Raw genomic sequence first — 25,589 nt, forward strand, 5'->3', positions numbered from 1 at the left:
TAAAAAATAAAAAACTTTATATTATATGTATAATGCATATAAGTATATATACTTATATATAATAAAATATACTTATATATACTTATATATTACATATAAAGTTCAATATAAATATAATAATAAGAGAATTAAAATAATTTTCTAGTTACAAACCATATAATTTTCTTTAAAATTTAGTGGATTTCTTTTTGAGGGGGAGGGCATTCAGTCTAGCAGTTAAGACACTCGTTAAGATGCCTGCATCTCATATCAGAGTATAGTGGGTTGATACCCAGCTTCAGGCCCTGCTAATGCGGATCCTGGGAGCAGTGCTGATGGTTCAAGTAAGATGGTTCCTGCCGATACACAGTTGGGCAGGAAACCAGTGGACAGAAGCTCACACTCTCAAAAAAAAAAAAAAAAAAAAAAAGCTGCTTGAAAAATTTTGTACTAGATGAGCTGATCAAAAGGTATGTTAATTTACTGATTTGAGTTCTATTATCTTTGTAAGTAACAAATGTCAAACTTCAAACTTGCATGAAACTCAAGCCCAAGGGTTTAACTTCTCAGTGGGTATTTCTTTCCTACCCCAAAGAAAGCAGAGGCAAAGAGGCAAAGCTTGCTTGTCATCTCTCTCCCTGTTTAGGTGTCTGACTGACTGTTTTGTGTAGAAGTTTTAGATGCCCCACTTTATGGAACTAAGTATGCAAGCTGAATAAAATGAACTGTAAAGCCTTTGCTTCTCTATCCATACTATTTAATCACATCAAAGTGCTCTGTTCATTCAAGGTTAGATAAGCCTCAGCTGTGAAGGACATTTTTTTTTCCAAGTAAACATAATTTTGAAATTTTAGATTTGCAGAAATGTTGCAAAGATAACACAAAACCACAAAACTCTTACATCTATCACCCTAGCACTCTACTTTAAAACAGTGGTTTCAAAAAAGAAGTCAACATTGTTACACTATTATTAATCAAATTCCAGAACTGATTCTCTTTTTAATGTTTTATTTATTTTTGAAAAACACAATTGCAGTGATACAGAGAGAGACAGAAATCTTCCATCCATTGGCTCTCTCCCCAAATGGCCACAATGACCAGGGCTGAGACAGGCCAAAGTCAGGAACTTCTTACTGGTTCCCAGGCATATTAGCAGGAAGCTAGATTGGAAGTGGAGCAGCCAGGATTCCAAACTGCACCCATAAGTTTACCTGCTAGGCCACTGTGCCAGCCCCAGCTCCCTGGTTCCTGGCTTCAGATAGGCCCAGCTCTGGCTGTTGGAGCCATCTAAGTAGTAAACCATCAGATAGAAAACCAATCAATCTCAATCTCAATCTCCCCCCCCCCCCCCGCTATCTCTAACTCAGCCTTTCAAATGAAAAAAGAAAATCTTTTTCTTTTTTAAAAAGTAGTATTCATTTAAAGATTGTTAGAACAGTGTGATAAGTAAATATTTATCTATCTATGTTACCCTTAGCCTGATAACCCAATTGTTTGTTGTGGCCCTCAGGCGCTCTTTTAATTGTTTCCTATCTCTCTCTGATGGGATCTGGTTTGTTTCTTTTTTGTTTAAAAGTATAAAAATTGGAACTGGCATTGTAGCACAGCAGGTTGGGCCACTGCCTGCAAGGCTGGCATCCCACGTGAACACCAGTTCGAGTCCTGGCTGCTCCACTTCTCATTAATGCACTTGGGAAGGTAGCAGAAGATGACCCAAGTGTTTGGGACCCTGCAACCCATGGGGGAGGCCCAGATGGAGTTTCAGGCTCCTGGCTTCAGCCTGGCCCAATAGTGGCCACTTTGGGAGTGAAGCAATAGATGGAACATCTCTATCTCTTAAAAAAAAAATCTCAAAAATGTATTTGGTAATAAAATACCCCCCTTTTGCATCAATATAAAATCCAAGCTCTTCAGATCATCTTACAAAAAGCCTTTTATGATCTAGGTAGCCTATTTCCAAACTCATCTTGTCACATTCTCCCCTCTGCCCTCTAAGTTGTAGCCCTGTGGTAATTTCTTTCCGTTCTCTAAATATGTCAAATTTATTCCTGTATTAAAAACCTAGTGTTTCCAGGTTTGACCACTATTTTTTTTAATAGTAAGTCTTATTATATAACAAGTCTTTATTCTGTTCTCTTATTTATGCTTTTGTCTAATTTGTTCTAAAAAATTTTAGGACTACCTAATCAAATCCCCTAAATAACTCACTGAAATTTTGACCATAGCTGTATTATATTCACTTTAAGGAGTACTGGCATCAAAAGACAAGTTTTACCAACAAGGAACATATATTTGACCTTACATTCTTTAGATACATTTATAAGGGATTATACATTATTAATTTTATTACTAGGTACCTAATTTTAGCGGCTGTCAATGAGATTTTTCAGACATCAAGAGATTATGGGCAAAATTTAGCTTAACAGTAGCTAACTTACTAGATAAAGCACTCAAGTTTATTTATTGTAAGGTTTTTTTTTTTTTTTACAGTTGTTGCTGTACATCTTATATGTTAAAGTGATGTTAAGTGTGCAACTGATCATATAGATAGGATTAAGTATCAAATGGATCACACAAATAAAATCAAGTGTCTGGAAATAATAGATAGAATTAAAAAGGAGAAAATGTTCCAACATGGGAAGCAGTCCACACAGCAGAGTCATAGGATGACAAACATCCTAAACAGCACTCTGACTTCAGAATCCCCCTTAAGGCTTCCTGGTCTGGCTGAAAAGCCCATAAGAACATTTCAGGCATGGAAAGCCAAGATACTCTGGCAAAAACATGTTCTACATGAAGGATTTCTGTGAGTGAGACCCCAGTGGAAAGAATGGACCATCAAAGAAGGATGTACTTTTCTCTGAAAGGAGGAGAGAACTTCTTTTTTGCCTATGGCCCTGTCTAAATACTGACAGAGATTGTGGACTCAAAAGGCTTTCACGGCCTTGGCAGCTCATGTCAAGAGCCTCCAGTGATCACTGATTTCATAAACAGAATTTTAATTGTTAAATAAACAACAGGAGGCACTGTGCACTTACTTCCCATGTAGTACCTCTGTCCTTAATGAGCTGTACTATGAGAATTAACTGTAAAATTTGTTTTCAAACAGTACATTATATGTTGTATATGTATTTGTATGCAAACTGTTACAATCTCTACTTAGTATACAGCTGGTCTTCTGAATATAAAGTTAATTAAAAATAAATCTTAATGAAGAATGCGATGGGAGAGGGAGTGGGAGTGGGGAGGCAAGTATGGGGGAAAGAACCACTATATTCCTAAAGCTGTACCTATGAAATTTATATTCACTAAATAAAAGTTTTCTAAAAAAAAAAAAAAAAAAAAAAAAAAAAAAAGTTCCTAAAGGTAATCTTAAGAAAAAAGAATGAAAAAAATTTCAATACCTATTACTATTCAAGTTTAGAAAGTCCAAAATTATGGTGTGTAAGTTGGTTTTAAGTGATTATCACATATGTCTCTCAAAAAGATTCATTAAGATTAGGCAAGGAGCCAGCGCCATGGCGCAGGTTAATCCTCTCCCTGCGGTTTTTGGCATCTCATATGGCTGCCGGTTCTTGTCCCAGCTGCTCCTCTTCCAGTCCAGCTCTCTGCTATGGCCTGGGAAAGCAGCAGAAGATGGCCCAAATGCTTGGGCCCCTGCACTCACATGTTAGATCGAGAAGAAACACCTGGCTCCTGGCTTCAGATTAGCACAGCTCTGGCCGCTGCAGCAATTTGGGAAGTGAACCCACGGAAGGAAGACCTTTCTGTCTATCTCTCTCACTGTCTATAACTCTACCTCTCAAATAAATAAATAAAATCTTAAAAAAAAAAAAGATTGGGCAAATATTAATTACTTTCATTTTATGATCAAGTAATGTACCATAACCAGTGGTTATGCTTTTTACTTAAAGGGAGATCCTCTGATTCCTACTTCACTATTATTCAAACAAGAAAGTAAGGTCTGAAGAGGGCAGGGATTTCTGCTTGCTCCTAGAAAAGTGTCTCGGGGGGCTGGTGCCATGACACAATAGGTTAATCCTCCGCCTGCAGCGCCAGCATCCCACATACGCGCCAGTTCTAGTTCCGGCTGCTTCTCTTCCAATCTAGCTCTCTGCTGTGGCCTGGGAAAGCAGTAGAAGATGGCTCAAATCCTTGGGCCCCTGCACCCGCATGGGACGCAGAGAGGAAGCACCTGGCTCCTGGCTTCGGATCGGCGCAGCTTCAGCTCTTGCTGCCATTTGGGGAGTGAACCAACAGAAGGAAGACCTTTTTCTCTGTCTCTCCCTCTCACTGTCTGTAATTCTACCTCTCAAATAAATAAATAAAATCTTAAAAAATAAAAAAGAAGAAAGAAAAGTGTCTGGTACATACAGGCATTTAAACATTTGCTGAATGTACAAATGAATAATTTCCACTACAGATATATGCAAAAGAAGCCAAATTAGCAGAGAAGAATCAGTATAACTCAAAGATTATTGTGAAATAGAATATAATCTAAGACCTATTATTTTTAACAGTACCCACATTTTAATTAATATGGAATACAAAAGTTACTTAAATACAAGTCTTTCATATATATATGACTTCATGAAATTATTTGATGTCTATTTACAGCAATTACTTTATTGAGTCAACCAACGGAATAAGGAAGACCTTTCTCTCTGTCTCTCTCACTCTAAATCTGCCTGTCAAAAAAAAAATTAATGATATAAAATGGCCAATCTACAAGAATCCTTCAAAATGTTTATGGAAATGCTTATTATGAAACTAATATAACTAATAAACTAATATATGCAAGGATTAAAAACTGTTTTGTATCAAAATAAACTTCTAATTCATTTTTCCATATATTTTTTGAAGCTCACACATACATCTTACTAGAAGCAATGATTTACTCAAAGAAAAACTGACACAACAGGGAAATATTTTTTCTTGCCAAGGAAACAGGTAGTTACATATTCGTACAACTCATTCATTTACAACTTATGAAGTATTTACAATCATAAAATACACTTGAATTTTTCCTAGGAGGATCATTTTTGAAATTTATTTTTTATGAAGATGGAATGTATACATTCTACAAAATACTGCAAGTTACCCATTTTGCCTCCTCTACACTCTTAAGCAAAATTATAGTGTTGAAATTATACAATTAAACAGTTATACATGTACCAATTATGGGAAAGCATTGCTTTAATATAAAGGCTTTTAACCTGCTTAGGAAACGAGAAGAGACGGTTCACAAGAGACTTGAAAATCTCATGGAAGCCAGGAAAAAACCCACACATATGTACACAAAATTACCCAGCATATTGCCATGGAGAGAAACTACCCTATGGACACCTGTTTTAGAACAATTACAACCATTTATTACAAATGGCAAAATATAAATGTGTGTGTTCTTAAAAAACTTTCCATGTAACATGTATATTATTCAAATTGCTCTTGAAAGAAGGCCTGCTAGTATTCTTATAAGATGAACAAATAAAGGCTGTTCACAAAATTCTGTTATAGATTTTTGGGTTAGAATAGAATACATATGATGTATAAAGTTGTTACTCTAAGCTTAAGGTGTCTTAATTCCATTCAAACCAATCTCCTAAGATGTAAAAACAGGAATATTATCACTGAAATGTAAGAGAAAGATTTTGATGATATAATGAAATCAGCTTTACAATCAAAGCACTGAAATATCCTATTTTTAAGACAAAGTCATATATCAGCATAAATATATGTTAACTATTCATGGAAAAATGTATATTAAGAACTATAGCAAAACAATTCCATAAGTCAAATATCACATTGTACTATTAATAGGTTTCCTTTTATTTAGACAATAAGCTTTTTAATGATAAACTCTAGTACAATGGATATTTTTCAAAGTATATAAATAATCTGATATTTCATTGCTACATCCATACTCTATTTCATCAAATTAAGCTTACCTTTCTTTTCGGTCCAGATTGCTTAAAACATGAAAAAGAAAAAAAATGTAAGAGGCAAGACCTCATTGTTGATATATTACTGTAGTTGTAGTAACTGTAGCTAATAAGGCAAAACCATAGTGTGCTCAAATTATTTCAAATACATTTTATACATACTATGTTATGAACCTTGTCTAAATTATTTTCCAACTTTTGTCAACACACAAAATAATCTAGTCATAATAATAATATATTTCACAGAAAAATGGATAATACAAAAATATGAAAGTTCTTGAAAGGGCTTTATTTAACTATCAAACACTTGAGGATATGTTATTTTAGAAGGGTTATGCAAAGTCTTCAAGAAATGAAAATTTATAAAATTTTTAGTAATCCCCATCCTATCACCAGGATGATTATTCACTCTGAGTAAAACATCTCTCTCCTTCTCTCTGTAACTCTGCTTTTCAAATAAATAATTAAATATTTAATAAATAAATAAATTTTTTAAAAAGGTTTTTTAAATTTTAGTCTTAAATTAAACATAGTATGTGACTTTAGACACAAGGAAAAGCCCAGGATCATGACCTCTTATTTGAAGTCCAATGTACAGAAATTCTATTCTCCACAGTTCATAGGAAGTCCAAAATGTTATTAATTACTCAAAAGTAAAATTACATAAACCCTTCATTTGGACTAAAATAATATTCACATGCCAAAATCATTCTTTATTGTAAAGGGAATAGTCAAAATTAATTGTAATCCAAACATGGTTTATAAAATTTCCATATTAACTCACATTCCTAAAATGTGTAGTATGCAATAAAATACTAATCCTAGCAAATTAAAGAAAAAATATGGCAATTTGTTTTTATATTCAAAAGAAAAATGCATTTTTTAAAAGTTGCACTGCTGTTATAGTTGAAATTTTACCTTTTCTACTAAAACTGAGAATAATTTGCATAAAATAAATCCATGTTGGATAAATGACAGAAAAAACAGGGGAATATTATCACACCCCAATTAAACATATGGAAGTATGTGGGCTGGTATTGTGGTACAACAGGTTAAGTTGCCCCTTGGGACACTGGCATTGCAATATTAAACAACCACTTCAAGTCCTGGCTAACCCACTTCAATTCCAGCTACCTGTAAACATGCCTTCATAGGCAGTGGAAGACAGCTCACTACTACTTGGGCCCATGCCATCCACGAGGGAGACCAGGATAGAGTTCTTGGTTCCTGGTTTTGGCTTGGCCAAGCCCTGGTTATAGAAGTCATTTGGGGAGTGAACCAGTAGATGAGATCTCTGTTACTCTGCCTTTTAAATAAGTAAATCTTAAAAAGTAAATGAAGGGAAACAAAATATAAACATTAAAGTTTAAATGTAGACTACCTTATTGTATATATTTATTTTGTAAGAAAGTCTATTTCCAGAAAAACTAAAATGAAAACCAAAACAGGCATTAACACCTATCTAGCCATTTCCAACTCCTCTCTATTGAGCCCAAGACAGTTTTTTAAACTCACCTGCACAGAAGAGGTAAAGTAGAAAATAGAGATAAAAGGATTGGTTCTTCCCAATAAATGTAATTAGAAAGAACAAAAATATACATACATTTTCCTTAACCTTGAGAAAAATGCATTGATTATGATACAGTAACTAATTTCTAAGATACGGTATTCTACAAAAGTCTTCTATGTGTTTATTATCAAGTCCTGCTCTAGGAAAGGTATATATTTATAAATATATATTTATAAAAACCTTTCAAAAGTGAGAAAAAATAATTATTAGTAATGTAGGACTTTGTAAAATTTTTACTTATACTCTTGTTATTGGACTATTTCAACAAAAGGGAAAGGAAAAAATTATCTTGAACTAGTGTTGCTGCACTACTAATTGTAAAACTAACAACAAGGGCCTGTGTGTGCTGTGGCACAGCAGGTAAAGCTGCCACCTGCAGTGCTGGTATCCCATACGGGCACTGGGTTGAGACTTGGCTGCTCCACTCCGATCCAGTTCTCTGCTACAGCCTGGGAAATCAGTAGAGGATGGCCTAAGTCCTTGGGCACCTGCACCAGCATGGGAGACCTGGAAGAAGCTCCTGGCTCCTGATAGGATCAGCTCCAACCTTTGCAGCCATTTGGGGAGTGACCCAGCGGATGGAAGACCTCTCTCCCTCTCTGCCTCTGCCTCTTTGTAATTCTGCCTTTCAAAGAAAATAAGTCAATCTTTAAAAAAAAAAACTTATAAACAAAAACAAAAAGGAGAGGGAGGAAAAAAGAGAATGGTTAATTCTCTTATCTATGACTTGATTTAGGACTTCAAAAACTCAGAGTAGCACTTCTGTTAATCAAATTTTGCTTTTACCAGGAGTTGTGGTGCAGCATGTTAAGCCACAACCTGCCAAAGCTGCGCATATGAGCACCAGTTGAAGACCTGGCTGCTCCACTTCTAATCCAGCCCCCTCCTAATATACCTGGGAAAGCAGCGGAAGATGGTTTAAGTACTTAGGCGCCTGTCACCTATGATGGAAGTCCCAGATGGAGTTCTGGGCTCTTGGATTTGGTCTGGATCAGTCAGACTCCCAGCCACTTGGGGAGTGAACCAAGTGAACCAACTGAACTCTCTGCCTTTCAAATAAATAATAAATTATGTACAAAATTAGTTAAAATTTAAAAGCTCCTTCTCTCTCCAAAAGGTTAAATAATAAACATAAACTCATAAAATGTGCTGTCTTAGCAAGTCTGATTAATGTTAGGGGTGGGAATGATACAGTTATATAGATCTTAAAACTTTTGTACATCATTTTTTCCTAATTAATACTATCCTCTTTCACTGCTAAATAAACAACTGATCTTTTAACAGACTTCATTGATTTCTTTTTTTTTTTTTAAAGATTTATTTATTTATTTATTTATTTGAAAGTCAAGAGTTATACAGAGAGGAGAGAGAGGAGAGAGGAGAGGGGGGTAGAGAGAGAGAGAGAGGAGAGGGAGGGAGGGAGGGAGGGAGAGAGAGAGAGAGAGAGAGAGAGAGAGGAGAGAGAGAGAGAGAGAGGTCTTCCATCATCTGGTACACTCCTCAATTGGCTGCAACGGCCAGAGCTATGCCAATCTGAAGCCAGGAGCCAGGAGCTTCTTCCCGGTCTCCCACACTGGCGCAGGGGCCCAAGGACTTGGGCCATCTTCTACTGCTTTCCCAGGCCATAGCAGAGAGCCCAACAGGAAGTGGAACAGCCAGGTCTCGAACCGCCGCCCATATGGGATGCCAGCGCTTCAGGCCAGGGCGTTAACCTGCTGTGCCACAGTGCTGGCCCCCACTGATTTCTTTTTTAGATGAGCATATATGAAGCACTTAATCCATATCTTTCTAAAGAACTACAAATTATTCAGGATGGAGGTCTTACTTAAAAGACAAGCTATACCACTCACCTCAAAAAGAATGCTTTGTGTGAATTCCCAAATGATGGCACTATTTTTAATTTAAAATTAAGACTGGAGAAAAGTAAAAAAATTTCAAAAGCCGTAAATGTCAGCATATTCACCTTCACATGAGGCCTGACAATTACATCAACTGCTTGATTGCAACCACCTTAGGTAAAGTTGCCTTTGTGTCTTTAATGATTCCTACTGTATGTACAGAGTGTCCTCTTCTACCTGGTATACACAAAAGTTCCTTTAATATTTCTTTTCTGACACTTTCCCTGTTCTCTTCTCTGTAACATATCATACTCTGAATATAAATCTACTTCTACACTCATTGTATAATCTCACTTGTCTTTCTGTTCTCTACCCTATTCAAATTTAAGCTTTAAGGATAGGGAGTTGATTATATCCATCTTTGAACACACTGTACCTCATCTATGCATCCCACATAGCATAAAAATCACTCAAATGTTTCTGGAGAAAGAAAACTGAAAATACTCTCATTGACTTGTGAATTTCAAAATCTTTTTACTGATGATCATACTACAGTTGAAGTAATAAATGCTTATCCTTATAAGAATAAATAAGTAAGGGACTGGCGCTGTGGCACAGTGGGTTAACGCCCTGACCTGAACCACCAGTATCCCATATGGGTGCTGGTTTGACACTCGGCCGCTCCACTTCTAATCCAGCTCTCTGCTATGCCCTGGGAAAGCAGTAGAAGATGGTCTAAGTCCTTGGGCCCCTGCACCAGAGAAGGAGACTGGGAAGAAGCTCCCGGCTCCTGGCTCCTGGCTTCAGCTTGGTACAGCTCCAGCCGTTGCAGCCAATTGGGAAGTGAACCATCAGATGGAAGATCTTTCTCTCTCTGCCTCTCCTATACGTAACTCTTTCAAATAAAAAATAAATAAATAAATGACAAGCATAAGTAGAATCTGCCCTGCTTACTTGATTCCCTACAGTATTTTTTTGTTGCCCAAATTGCTCTTGTCAAATGTTTTCACTCATGATTATTTAAATATAAATTAATTCAATTTAAGAAACAATGTATCACTAGTAAATATGAATTCTTATTAACTGAATATAATCTTTTTTTTTTAAAAGAGGAAAGGATACACACACAAAATCTAATAGGTGCTAAGATACAGAATAAAAGAAAACACAATCCAATCTCCAGATGGTAATCTTTATAGACACTTAGTACTAAGAAGGAAATGAGGAACAGGAAAAACAGTTAACTATGCAAATAATTTCAAGCTAACAGCTAACTCCAAAAGCAATAAAAATTCAAAATTTTTATCTTAAAATGGATAATTTTACTTTATTATAAATCTAAATTATTTTTTCAACTTTTCAGTATTTCAACATTTTCAGAATATAAAGAGATTTTCATCAACAATGTTTTCTATTGATGAGATCAGTGTATGAAAGTATATCTCTTTCTTCCTCTCCCTAAATACTCCATTTATCATCTATGCTGATGTTTGTGCCACATGTACACCAGAGATCTAGATTTGTTTGTGTACCCTAGAGTAAGACAAGTTAACTTTTTGGTATGTGTGATTCTGGAAAACCTCAAAAGCATTTACAATACCAAGCTTTCCCCAACCATTACTTTTATTATTTCAAAGTTCAAGCAGTACTTTCAACATCTACAAGAACTCCCAAATCTAACTGATACTACTAAAACAAAAATTTTCTCAAACTTAAAATCAGTATGTGACTTGGTACTTTAACATAAAATCTTAAAACCATTATAAAGAAAAGGAAGGGGCTGGTGCTGTGGTGTAGCGAGTAAAGCCACTGCCTGCAGTGCCAGCATCCCATATGGGCACCGGTTTAAGACCACCTGGCTGCTCCTCTTCTGATCCAGCTCTCTGCTACGGCCTGGGAAAGCAGTAGAAGATGGCCCAAATCCTTGAGCCCCTGCATCCGCATGGGAGACCAGGAAGAAGCTCCTGGCTCCTGGCTTTGGAGTGGCTCAGCTCCACCCGTTGTGGCTATTTGGGGAGTGAACCAGCGGATGGAAGTTCTCTCTCTCTCTCTGCCTCTCTGTAACTCTGCCTTTCAAATACATAAATATTTAAAAAGAAAATAACTAGTTTTACTTTTTAGAGTTTACCTACCCTACGGAAGGTATCTTAAAAGTCATAGTTCTAAATCAGCATAATTTAAGCATCTTTTTAGATCTAGTGGATTGCAATGCTATATGATGGCTCTTATTTTAAAATTTTTTTCAGAATGTGAATAATTCAGAAGTGGAAAATAAGATTCCAGGTCACAAACTAATTCAAGAATAGATCTTACTGCAGTGAAAAAAGCAGAATTCCACAAAGGAAAAAAATTTTAGAATTTTTGAAAAAAATTTATTTAAAAAAAAAAACATGAAAACATTTCTATTAAAAAGCATAGTAGGGGTATGTATTTAGCCTCGTGGTTAAGAGGTCAGTAAAAGATGTCTGTGAATCGCCATCAGGTATCTGAGTTCAACACATAGCTCTAACTCCTGACTCATTTCCTGCCAATGCAGATCCTAGGTGGCATAGTGATAACTCAAAAGACTGGGTTCCTGTCACTTACATGGGAGACCTGTATTGATTCCCCGGGCTCCTGGCTTTGGCCCAGCTAAGGTCACACTGAAGGCATGTGAGCAGTGAACCAGTAACTGGGGTCTGTTCTCTCTCTATATCTGTATCTTGCTGTCTCTCTGTTTTTAAAAAGAGCACCGTATTATATACTAAACAAAGACATTTAGAATCCTTACCTTTGTGCTGCTGTTTTTACTCCTGGTATCTGTGCATGAGCATGATGAAAACGTCTACCATGAACTACAGTTCCAGAACATAATGATGTATTTTGTGTATTTTCGCTGCAGAGTCAAAAAACAAAGAATAGTTTGAACAGGGAAAAGAATCACATATACATCAACAAAATAAATACTTTAAAAGACAGAGGTGGAGAGAGAAAGAAAGACTGAGAGACAGAGATCTTCCATTTGCTGGTTCCCTCCCCAAAAGGTTGGGCCAGGCCAAGCCGAGGCCAGGAGCCAAGAGATTCTTCCAGGTTTCCCATGTGGGTGGCAGGAGCCCAAACACTTGCAGCTTTCCTAGGCACATTAGCAGGGAGCTGGATAGAAGCGGAGCAATCAGAACCCAATATGGGGCCGGCGCCGCGGCTCACTAGGCTAATCCTCCGCCTTGCGGTGCCGGCACACCGGGTTCTAATCCTGGTCGGGGCGCCAGATTCTGTCCCGGTTGCCCCTCTTCCAGGCCAGCTCTCTGCTGTGGCCAGGGAGTACAGTGGAGGATGGCCCAAGTGCTTGGGCCCTGCACCCCATGGGAGACCAGGAGAAGTACCTGGCTCCTGCCTTCGGAGCAGCGCAGTGTGCCGGCCGCGGCGGCCATTGGAGGGTGAACCAACGGCAAAGAAAGACCTTTCTGTCTGTCTCTCTCTCTCTCACTGTCCACTCTGCCTGTCAAAAAATAATAAAAAAAATTAAAAAAAAAAAGAACTCAATATGGTACTCATATGGGATGCAGGCCCACTGTACTACAGCATCAGCCCCAACAGTTAAACCCAATTGACTATGTAAAACTATCTATTAGGAACTTTCAACTTTGGAATTTGTCTTTCAAATGCTTCTAATCCAGTAAAGAAAATCCAGTAAAGAAAAAAAAATACTAAAAATCAGATGTCCTTAATTCTGATTTAGCTACTACCTTGAAAGTAAGATATTCTTTATATACTTGCATTGTTTACCTATAAACTGACAAATTAAAAGTAAAATAATGGGGTCAGCATTCTGATGCAGAGGGTAAAGCTGCTGTCACCACCATCCCATACAGGCGCCAGTTCATATCCCAGCTGCTCTACATTTTTTAAAAAATTTTTATTTATTTACTTGAGAGGTAGAGTTAAAGAGAAAGGGAGAGACAGAGAGAAAGGTCTTCCATCTGCTGGTTCACTCCCCAAATGGCTGAAATAGCTGGCTAGCTGCTCTACTTCTGATACAGCTACCTGCTAATGGCCTGATATAGCAACAGAAGATGGCCCAAGTGCTTGGTCAAGCTGGCACACACGTGGGAGACTGGGATGAAGCTACTGGCTCCTGGCTTTGACATGGCACAGCCCAGGCCATCAGGGAGACTTGGAGCGTGCACCCAGAAGATGGAATATCAAATACTCACTCATTCTCTCTTTCAAATAAAAATAAATATTTTTTAAGGATTTATTTATTTATTTGAAAGTCAGAGTTACACAGACAGAGTATGGTTCACTCTCCAATTGGCTGCAACGGCCAGAGCGGCGCCAATTTGAAGCCAGGAGCTTCTTCTGGGTCTCCCACGCAGGTGCAGGGGCCCAAGGACTTGAGCCATCTTCTACTGCTTTCCCAGGCCATAACAGAGAGCCTGATCAGAAATGGAGCAGCAGGGTCTCAAACTGGTGCCCATATGGGATGCCAGCACTTCAGGCCAGGGCATTAACCCACTGTGCCACAGTGGTGGCCTCAAAATAAGTATTTTTTTAAAAAAATGATTTTTAATCCCATTTCTGGGTTGGTATTGATAGCCCAATGCTGTCAATAACAATGGTTCACTATGAAAACTACTTGGAAAGGTGGCTTACACCTGAAAGAAAAAGAGTAGTAAATCTTAAAAAAGAAAAAGATCACTACTGAGATAATCTTCATTACCATCTCCTAAATTAACTAGACAACTTACCTATGGGGCCTTCTATTTTTAATATTATGACTAAGATTCTACTAACTGCATGAAAGCAAACTCACAACATTCCAGTCTACTGACATGTTTCTTGCAATATGTTTTATTCAAAAGAAAGTAATGCAATTAATCCTAAGATTCAAAACAAATAATCCTTAAACTGGTACTATCCTTCTCAGCATTCCTAATGACAAATTCAAAATTAAAGGGAACAGGTTGGGACTACTGGCCACAAAGGCAGTTAGTTTTTGGTGTCAAACTCTTATGTTTTCTGTAGGAAAGTGTGATGAAGTGCCTGTACCTCAATTTCTTATTGTTGCTCAACATGTTAAGTCCAATTGGGTTGCCTTTCAAAGTTTTAAAACTGTCAGTCTTGTTTCGTCTTACATATGTCTTCAAGATGAAATCACCAGAACTAGTAGCAACAATTTCCGATCGACGATTTAACTGTAAAAAGATGCATAAGTGTTAGACAATAAAAGCCGAAAATAATAATCTACCAACAACTACCTGAAAACTCACCAATCTTCTTAAATTTTTTTAAAATAATATAGTTATTTATTTGAGAGGCAGTTTTAGAAAGAGAGAGAGACAGAGAGGTCTTCCACCCGTTGGTTCACTCCCCAGATGGTCACAACAGCGGAGCTGGGCCAATCCAAAGCCAGAAGCCAGACACTACCTCCGGGTTTCCCACATCGGTTCAGGGGCCCAAGTACCTGAGCCATTTCCACTGCTTTCCCAGGCCATTAGCAGGGAGCGACTTGAACCCACACCCATCTGGGATGTCAGTGCCACAGGCGGAAGCTTAACCTACTATGCCACAGTACCGGCCCCATCTTTTAAATTTTCTTAAAGACTTATTTCATTTTACTTGAAAGGTAGAGAGAGAGAGAAAGGGAGAGGGAGGGAGAGGGAGAGAGAGGGAGAGAGAAAGAAAGGGAGAGACAAAGAGATTTTCTACTGCCTGGTTCACCCCCAAAATGGCCACAATGGTCAGGGCTGGACCAGGCTGAAGCCAAGAGCCAGGAACTCTCATCAGGTCTCTCATATGAGTAGCAGAGGTCCAACTACTTGGGCCATCTTCCTTTGCCTTCCCAAGTAAATCAGCAGAAAGAAGCAGCATGCATTGCAGTCAGGATTCAAACCAGCACTCATATAGTATGCCTGAGCTGGCAATGCAGGCAGAGACTTAACTTGCTATGCGACAACACCGTACCCTCATTTTTTTCAAAAAGTTAAAATATACAAGTAATGGAGACAGTGGATTGTGACTGAATTGGCATGGATCCAAGAGTAATTCCACTGTAATTGTTTTTTTTCTAAAGATGATGCAAATTTGGAGGAACATGGGAGTTTACTATTATTTTCTATTCATGTAAATCTCTCCAAAGATATTTAGAAAAGGAGAGTAGGGGATCTGATGTTTTCTCCAGAGATTAAAAAAAACATAAGCACTTCTCTGTTTAAAATGCCTTGCTCTTTGTTGAACAGTACTACCAAATATGGCAACCAATTGTCATTTCAACTTGTGCTTTCCTACATGGACTTTTGCCTTAGCTTAAAAGTTTCTATATAAACACAGAAATTGAGATACAGTCTTCATATTTCCAGAAGTAAAAATAATATAGACCTATTTAGACGAACCACCTTGGGGAAACCACAGTATTACAGGACGCCTGCTTCTCAAGCTTTTTTCAATGAATTTATCTTTGTTATCTTCAATGCGTAAGATATTTAAAAGCTGCTTTCAGATTTTGACAAAGAAGGACCTTGGTCCTTACTGATAACTACCCTAAACTGACATTTTAAAAATAATTTTTACCTATTTTATTTTTGAAAGTAATTTTTTTGTACTCTTTTACAAGAAAATATACTCAAAGGAAGAAAGTAACTTGACTTTCCCCCTAACTGTTTCTACAGCAAACTCACAGAACCAGAGGAAGCTCCTGACTTTTGGCTTTGGATAGGCCCAGCACAGGCTGTTTCGGCCATTTGGGGAGTGGATCAGTGGATAAAAGATCTCTCTCTCTGCCTCTCTGTGACTCTACCTTTCAAATGAATGAATGGATCTTTACAAAAAAAAAAAAAAAGAAAAGAAAAAAAAAGAAGGAACATATTTCCTTCTTTATTTAAAAAACTTATGGAGTGGGGCTGGCACTGTGGTGCAGTGGGTTAACGCCCTGGCCTGAAGTGCCAGCATCCCATATGGGCACTGGTTCCAGACCCGGCTGCTCCACTTCTGATCCAGCTCTCTGCTACGGCCTGGGAGAATAGCAGAAGAAGGCCCAAGACCTTGGACCACTGCACCTAAGTGGGAGACCAGGAGGAAGCTCCTGGCTCCAGATTGGCACAGTTGCAGCTGCTGCGGCCAACTGGGGAATGGACCATTGGCTGGAAGACCCCCCACCCCTCTCTGTAACTCTGACTTTCAAATAAATAAAATAATTCTTCAAAACAAATTTATGGAGTTTTGGTTGTCATTTTGAATAGGATTTTTTTTTCTTTTTCAATCCTAAAAAGCTACTGTCAGCATGTAATTAAAATAAAGACAAGCTGGGGCTGGTGCCATGGCGTAGCAGGTAAAGCTGCTGCCTGCAGTGATGGCATCCCATGAGTCCTGGCTGCTCCACGTCCAATCCAACTCTCCTATGGCCTGGGAAAGCAGTAGAAGATGGCCCAAGTGCTTGGGCCCCTACACCCATGTGGTAGACCCGGAAAAAGCTCCTGGCTCTGGATCAGCACAGCTCTAGCCATTGTGGCCATCTGGGGAGTAAACCAACAGATGGAAGACTTCTCCCTCTCTCTCTGCCTCTGCCTCTCTAATAAATAAATAAATATTAAAAATAAAATAAAGACATGTTACTAATATTAAACAAGAGAAAATTATTTCCTTTGGGTAGTCTGTATTCAGTAATAAATATATTATTTAGTATAATCGTAATTTGAATTGGTTTACTATCTTTAAATCTGTCAAGTTTATTTCAAATCAAATATATTGCTTTTATTACAGGTGTTTTCTGTTACATTAAATTGAACTTCTGTGATCAATTAGATATATAACTTTCAACTGCTGCAGAATTAATGAATTTAGTTTGAATTCTCACACACACAATCACATCACTAGAAAACCAACTATAAACATGGGCCTCACTTATATCAAGTCTATATTATTTGCAAAGGAAAACAAATTTACAAAGGCTCAAACACCACATTTAATAGTAATTAACTTAACTTTATGTAAGATTTGTAATGCCATACACTATGTGAATTAGTTTTATCTAAATCTCACAACAATCCTATGAAGTGGGTAACTGTTAGCAGTCTTATAATCTAATATTCAGTCTGATCAACTACTGTAATAAAGCAACCACCCAAAAAATAGCTGAACATTTCTCTAAAATGGATATTAAATCTCTAAAACACAGTGGTAAAATAAGAAGAAAACATTTTCTGTAAAGGACCAGCGAATAAATATTCTAGATTTGATGATCTATATCGACTGTGTCTACTCAACTCTGTATTCAAATATGTTGTAGTACAAAAGCAGCCCTAAGGCAATACAAAAGAAAATGAGCACTGAACAAATGTTGTCCAATAGGTTCATGGATACAAGTTTCAATGTCATATAATTTTCACAAGTCATGAAATAGTATTATTTTAATTTTTCCCCATTTAAAAATGTAAAAATATTCTGGGTGACAAACAGATCATAAGCTATAGGCAGGACCTGGTCTGTGAACTTTGTCAACTCCTCTTGTATCATTAATCATTAGGTTAACTCACAAGCACAAGTTATAATAATTTAAAGTTCTGCAGGGGGACCGGCGCTGTGATGTAGTGGGAAAAGCCACTGCCCACAGGGCCAGCATCTCATAGGGGTGCTGGTTCAAGTTCCGGCCACTCCCCTTCCAATCCAGCTCTCTGCTGTGGCCTGGGAGAGCAGTGGAGGATGGCCCAAGTGTTTGGGCCCCAGCACCCATGTGGGAAACTCGGAAGATCCTCCTGACTCCTGGCTTTGGATCGGTGCAGCTCTAGCTATTGCATCCATCTGGGGAGTGAACCAGTGGATGAAAGCTCTCTCTCTCCCTAACTCTGCCTTTCAAATAAAATAATAAAATAAATCTTAAAAAAAAAAAAAAAAAAGTTCTGCGGGGCACGGAAAGCCTAGACACTGTGGCAAAAATATATTTTACATGAAAGATCTCTGTGAGTGAGGTACCAATGGAAAGAGGTGGCCATCAAATGATGAACTTTTCTCTAAAGGGAGGAAAGAACTTCCATTTGCTTATGGCTTTGTCTAAATACTGATGGAATCTGTGGATTCAAAAGGCTTAAATAGCCTATAGGCAGCTCATGTCAAGAGTTTCAGGTGGTCACTGACATCATACATGGGTGTTAATTGTTAAATTAACAACAGGAGTCACTGTGCACTAGCTCCCCATTGCAGGACTTTTGTCCTCAATGGGTTGTATTGTGAGTTAACTGTGATATTTGTTCTCATACAGTTCTGTGTATGTGTGTGTGTGTATGCGTGCAAATTGTTGGGATCTTTACTTAGGATAGAGTTACTCTTCTGTGTACAAAGTTAATTGAAAATGAATCTTAATGGAGAATAGGACTGGGAAGAGGAGAGGAAGAATGAAGAGGGGTGGGAGTGTGGGTGGGAGAGCAGCTATGGTGAGAAGAATAACTATATTCCTAAAGTTGTACATAAGAAATTTGTATTCCTCAAAATTCCATAGCCTTGGCAGCTCATGACAAGAGCCTAGGGAGATTACTGACGCCATAAATACAAGTGTCAATTGTTAAGTCAACAACAGGAGTCACTGTGCACTTACTCCTCATGTAGGATCTTTGTCCTTAGTGTGCTGTACATTGAGATTTAATGCTATAACTAGTACTCAAACAGTATTTTTCACTTTATGTTTCTGTGTGGGAGCAAACTGTTGAAATCTTTACTTAATGTATGCTAAACTGATCTTCGGTATATAAAGAGAATCGAAAATGAATCTTGATGTGAATGGAAGGGGAGAGGGAGTGGATAAGGGGAGGGTTGCGGGTTGGAGGGACATTATGGGGGGGAAGTCATTGTAATCAATATTCTGTACTTTGGAAATTTATATTCATTAAATAAAAGTTAAAAAAAATAAAATAAAATTCTGCAGTAACAAGAAGTTGTTTCAATCACTAGCACCTAAACTTATACTCAATACATATTTGCTACATGAATATTTCACTGGGATTCTAAATGTGCAAAAATGATCAATGTGATATCTTTCACCCAAAGTTATTCCTCACTATATAATTAATATAAGTAAAGAATTCAGGAAATATAGCTCTTAAGAACTTCATAAGAGAATTTTCACAAAACCATTAAATGATGGAGCATTAGAAATGGATGCCAAAAACTTTAAATTCTTAAAAATAAAGGGGAAAATCAAACTAAATTATTAGATGTTATGGGAAAAATTTTTTTGGAAAAAGAATCAATATTAGTACTACAAATGACTGATGTCATTGAAATTTTCAAAAAGAGAGGAAAGGAAAAAGGAAACAATAAAGTGACAGATTAAACAGCACATTAGATACAGCTGAAGATAAAAATTAGAGAACTGGATGAGAGAGATGAGGAAAGTACCCAGATAGGATAAACTGACTCTTTCTTTATCTTATTATTCTTCTTTTAACTATAAGAAAATGGAATATGAAGCAAAGATGGTCCAACTGTGATTATTAGGAGTTCCACAAAGAATAACATAGAAAAGCAATAACTCTGAATAGCTAAAATTTTTTTACAACAAAAAATATGACTCCTTTACAATAAAGAGGCACAGAAACACTGTAGAAAGCCCAAAGGGAATATTATTCTGTTAAACAGAAGTGGTAGGATATTACGATGTTGTGAACCAGGCCAGTGTTGTGGCACAACAAGTTAAGCCACCACTTACAACAGTAGCATCCTGTATCAGAGTGCCAGTTTGAGGCCTGGCTACTCCACTTATGATCCACCTTCCTGTTAATGTGCCTGGAAAGACATCATATGGCTCAAATACTTGGAACCCTGTCACCCACATGGGAGTCTCGGGTGAAGTTCCTGGCTCTTAGCTTCAGCCTGCCCCAGCTCCAGCTGTTATGACCATTTGGGAAATGAACCAGTAGATGGAAGAGTACGCATTCTCTCTGTTGCTTCTGCCTTTCAAAAAAACAAGAAATAGGGGAGGCGGCATGCTTTATTGTCACCACAGCAGTAATACTTCGACCTTCAACACCAGTATCCCGTATCAGAAAGCCTGTTCAAGTTCTAGAGTATTCTCAGATTTCAAGTCCCAGAGTGACTGTTGAATTCCTGGTTGCTCCACTTCCAATCCAGCTCCCTGTTAATGCATCTGGGAAGACAGTAGAAGACGGCCCAAGTACGTGGGTCCCTGCCACCTACGTGGAAGACCCGGAAGGAGTTCCTGGCTCCTGGCTTTTGCCTGGCCAAACCTTGGGGAATGAATCAGTGAATGGAAGATCTCTGTCTCTGCCTGTGTCTGGCACTCTGCCTTTCAAAAGAAAAGAAAGAAATCCCTAAAGGATGATCAGGTAGTTTTTAACAGAATCAACTTCTAAATCCTTATTATTCATTTTTACACCTCTCTAAAACTGTTTTACTTTAAGACTCATCTATAAAACAAGGAATCACACAATATCTCTTTTCCTATCTCCCCTTTCACAATAGTCCTTTAACCACTTTACAAAAGAAAAACTTAAGTCTTTCCTATTGTAATAATACCTACATACAAAGAATGACTTAAAATATAGCTATTTTGGGGCCAGTGCTGTGGCGCAGTGGGTTGGTTAAAGCCCCGGCCTGAAGTGCAGGCATCCCATATATGTGCCAGTTCTAGTCCTGGATACTCTTCTTCCGATCAAGCTCTCTGTTGCAGCTTGGGAAAGCAGTAGAAGATGGCCCAAGTCTTTGGGTGCTGGCACGCGCATGGGAGACCAAGCAGCAGCCCCTGGCTCCTGACTGGCTCAGCTCTGGCCACTGTGGCCATTTGGGGAGTGAACTAGCAGATGGAAGACCTCTCTCTCTCTGTCTCTACCTCTCTCTGTAACTGTCTTTCAAATAAAGGAAAATAAACCCTAAAAATTTAAAAAAAAATAAGATACAGATATCTGGAATCTATTTTGGCATATAAAACAATGGTTTGGCTTTTTATATATTTCTATTAAAGATGAAGCACTGGAGTAGGTAGTTAGCCTAACAGTTTAGATCCTTACATCCCACAAGAATCCCTGGGTTTAATTATCAGCTCTGACTTCTGACTTTAGCTTCCTACCAATGTAGATGCTGGGAGACAAAAAGCAATGACTCGGGTGACAGGGTTCCTGTCAACCACATGGGAAACCTGTACTAAATTCACAGGTCCCAGTTTCAGTCCCTGCCCAGTCCCAGCCATTTCGGGCATTTGGAGGGGAAAACAGAGGATGGAAATTTTCTGTTTCTCACTGCCTCTCAAATAAACAGATGAAACATGGGTATTGAGTCAAAGTAAGATTTTCTTCATTTAGATATACTGTAAAAAGGCAAAGTTAAAGTAATGAAAACTTGTGTTTACTGACTTCATATCTTCTATTATTATCAAGAAAAGCACTACACCTAGGAGAAAATCAAAGGACAAGCATCGTAAGTTAGGGGGGAAAATCTGCTGTACCTTTTAACAACCAGGTAACAAACTCAGCTAAAATCCAAAGCTTTTTTTTTTTTCATCTTAGAACTCTCAGTGAAACAACTGTCATAAAGACGTGAATGTAAATGTACATTTGACATTAAAAAAGACAACAGACTTTTAAAGGTAGAAGACTGATTTGAACGTGGGGACTGTCCAGCATAATCCTGAACATTACAATCCTAAGTACTGAAATCCTGAAACTCTAAAATTACTAAACATAAAAATTCTGAAAATACAACTCTGGACAAAATAATTTTTATTTTGTAAAAGGTTATCTACTTATCTATCTATCTGAAAGGCAGAATGACGTGGAAAGATCTTACACCCACTGGTTCAGTTCCCAAGTGCTCATAACAAACCAGGGCAGAGCCAGGCCAAAGTCAGGAGCCAGAAACTCCATCAGAGTCTCCCAAGTACTCATGTCATCATCTGCTGCTTCCCAAGGAGTATCAGCAGGAAGCTGAATTGGAATTAGAGGTTGGAGTTAACCCCAGGCATTCAAATATGGGATGTGGTGTCACAAGTGGTAGTTTATCCTGCTGTGTCACAACAGTGCCTCCCGCCAAAAGTAATTTTAAAATTCTTCAGAGAACATTTATTTACATCTTTAAAAGGGTAAATCTACTTGAGATACACATGACAGAACACTTCCTAGGCCACTTCACATAAAGAAATAGGCCCAAAAGGAAAACCTACAAATGCATATCAATATAGTTGGTAATTATGTACATGCAGTTTTATTAACTGGGGTCCTCTGAAACACCTGAAAGAAATAAGTCAGTTTTTTTTTTAAAGATTTATTTATTTACTTGAAAGTCAGAGTTACACAGATTGAGAAGGAGAGGCAGAGAGATAGAGAGGTCTTCCATCTGCTAGTTCACTCCCCAATTGGCCGCAACAGTCACAGCTGTGACAATCCGAAGCCAGGACCAGGAGCTTCTTCCAGGTCTCCCCACGCAGGTGCAGGGGCCCAAGGACTTGGGCCATCTTCTGCTGCTTTCCAAGGAGAGTGGGATTGGAAGTAGAGCAGCCGGGACTCAAACTGGCGCTCATAGGAGATGCCAGCACTGCAGGCGATGGCTTTACCCGCTTTGACACGACACCGGCCCCACAAGCCATTTTTTAAGAGGTTGGGTCACTACAGTATATTCAGACACCCGAAGAGGTGAGTGAGATCTGAAGAAATTTTATCTTTGCAAGTGCTAATGTACAAAAAGGATTTCTCTTCATTTACCGAGGAAGTTGCACTGTTTTTCCAGTATTTTAGGCATAAAGATGCTATCATTGGCCGGCTCTGCGGCTCACTATGCTAATCCTCCGCCTTGCGGCACTGGCACACCGGGTTCTAGTCCCGGTCAGAGCACCGGATTCTGTCCCGGTTGCCCCTCTTCCAGGCCAACTCTCTGCTGTGGCCAAGGAGTGCAGTGGAGGATGGCCCAAGTACTTGGGCCCTGCAACCCATGGGAGACCAGGATAAGTACCTGGCTCCTGCCATCGGATCAGCGCGGTGCGCCGGCCGCAGCGCGCCGGCCGCAGCGGCCATTGAAGGGTGAACCAACGGCAAAGGAAGACCTTTCTCTCTGTCTCTTTCTCTCTCTCACTGTCTAACTCTGCCTGTCAAAAAATAAAAAAAATAAATAAAAATAAGATGCTATCATGACAATGTACTTTCAGAGAGTCAAATTTGAAAAAAGAAAAAAAAAGCAGGCACAAATTAGAATTCTATATAGGTCTTTACACAACTTATACTTCCAGTACTAGAATGGATGTAAAGATGAAATACACAGCATAGCAACTGTAAAAACTAATCCAGATAAATTTGGAAAAAAAAATGAAAACAGTAAAGCACATACACACACAGCACTGCGTATAGTGGACTTGACCTCAGCCTGCGGCACTGGCATCCCATATGCGCGCGATTTCTAGTCCTGGATGCTACTCTTCCAATCTGGCTCTCTGCTATGATCTGGGAAGGCAGCTGAAGATGGCCCAGATCCCTGGGCCCCTGCACCTGTGTGGTAAGTTAAGCTGACCCAGAAGAAGCTTTTGGCTCCTGACTTCAGACTGGCCCAGCTCTGGCGGTTGCGACCATTTGGGGAGTGAACCAGTGGATGGAAGACCTTTCCCTCTGTCTCTGCCTGTCTGTAACTTTGTCTCTCAAATAAATGAATAAAATCTTTAAAAAAAGAAAAAAAGAACACATGACATGAAAACCTGTGTTATAGGTATAGTTTATGGGTAACTGCTCAGAAGCAGTTCATAAGAGCTGGCTGATTTTCACTATCATTAACTATATTTTTTTTAAATATTTATTTTCATTTATTTGAAAGACAGAGTTGCAGAGAGAGAGGTCTCCCATCTGCTGGTTTATTCCTCAGATGGCCACAAAGGCTGGAGCTGCACCGATCTGGAGCTAGGAGCCAGGAGCTTCCTCTGGTCTCCCACGTGGGTGCAGAGGCCCAAGGACTTGGGCCATCTTGTACTGCTTTCTCAGGCCATAGCAGAGAGCTGGATTGGAAGAAGAGCAGCCGGCTAGGACTAGAACCGGTGCCCAAATGGGATGCCGGCGCTTCAGGCCAGAGCTTTAACCCGCTGCGCCACAACTCCAGCCCCAATTGACTATATTTTGAAGTTCTGTATCACAATGGACAGCTGCCTATTTTTCTTTCAGAGCAGGGATGGGGAGCCTTTTTTCTGCCAAGGGCCATACAAAATTATTAATTTAAAAATTAGCCCCTGCTATATAGAGTTCTTAAATTTTCAGTACCACCTGCAGTTGCCTTGGCAGGACCATACCAAATGTTTTCGTGGGCCTTACAAGGTCGATGGCCGAGGTGTTCCTCACCCATTTTAAAGCATGGCTTTCCTTGCAGAATACATTCACGTTCATTTTTTAAGTGGTGGATTCTCCTACACATAGTCCACTCAGACTCACACAATGTATCTCTGGAAACGTCTATACAGACTTACCTAAAATAATGCTCTTATCAGGTGTTCAAGTGCTCCATCTGCCTAGCATGACACAACTATCTTGCACACAACTGAAAATACAATAATCCCTTTCCCCAGAGTTCAGTTTTCTACACCTCTTACAGCTTTTTCCCAAACTGCAATTGCATTGTTGGCTTTGGGATTTCAACATTCAAGACTTTAATTTTTGGGGATTGCCGATTTTCAGGATTTTAGAGCTCAGAAATTTCTGATTGGGGGATTTCAACACTTGAGACTACACCACTCAAGACTACATCCTGTCTTCTCCCTCTTGGTCACATTCTCTTAGTTTCTTTTATTTATTTATTTTTAAAAGAGTTATTTATTTATTTGAAAGTTAGAGTTACACAGAGGGGAGAGGCAGAGAGAGAGAGAGAGAGAGGTCTTTCATCTGATGGTTCTCTCTCCAAGTGGCTACAACAGCCAGAGCTGCACCGATCCGAAGCCAGGAGCCAGGAGCCAGGAGCCTCTTCCAGGTCTCCCACGTGGGTGCAGGGGCCCAAGGACTTGGGCCACCTTTTACTGCTTTCCCAGGCCACAGAAGAGAGCTGGATAGGAAGTAGAGCAGCCGGGATTTGAACCGGCGCCCATATGGAAAGCCAGTGCTTCAGGCCAGGGCGTTAACCAGCTGCGCCACAGCACCAGCCCCTCTCTTGAGAGATAGAAAGCACCATGTGGGTGGCAGCATGGCAACTACTAGAGCCATTATTGCTGTCTCCCAGGGTCCACATTAGCAGGAAGCTGGAATCAAGAGCCAAAGCTGGTAACTGAATCCAGGTTCTCCAATGTGGGACACATGGACCTTAACTGGCTATTTCACTGTT

At 39.0% G+C, this 25,589-nt stretch overlaps 1 protein-coding gene across 11 annotated transcripts in view; it reads right to left on the reverse strand.

Annotated features, from left to right (window-relative positions):
* Positions 1-25,589, reverse strand: part of SENP6 (SUMO specific peptidase 6) — a 140,046-nt gene that overhangs the window by 77,248 nt on the left and 37,209 nt on the right. For 6 of the 11 annotated variants that reach the window (XM_070073878.1, XM_051855513.2, XM_051855511.2 and 3 more), the window contains 3 exons: positions 14,358-14,503; positions 12,100-12,204; positions 5,928-5,948 (listed from right to left, as the gene is read on the reverse strand). In XM_070073878.1, coding sequence (XP_069929979.1) covers positions 5,928-5,948; positions 12,100-12,204; positions 14,358-14,383 — 152 coding nt within the window. In that variant the 5' untranslated portion in view covers positions 14,384-14,503. The remainder of the gene's footprint in view (positions 1-5,927; positions 5,949-12,099; positions 12,205-14,357; positions 14,504-25,589) is intronic. The other 5 variants (XM_070073879.1, XM_070073877.1, XM_070073874.1 and 2 more) reach the window with 1 other exon arrangement.

This window comes from Oryctolagus cuniculus, chromosome 5 (assembly GCF_964237555.1).
Source record: "Oryctolagus cuniculus chromosome 5, mOryCun1.1, whole genome shotgun sequence".
In the NCBI taxonomy this organism is placed as follows: domain Eukaryota; kingdom Metazoa; phylum Chordata; class Mammalia; order Lagomorpha; family Leporidae; genus Oryctolagus; species Oryctolagus cuniculus.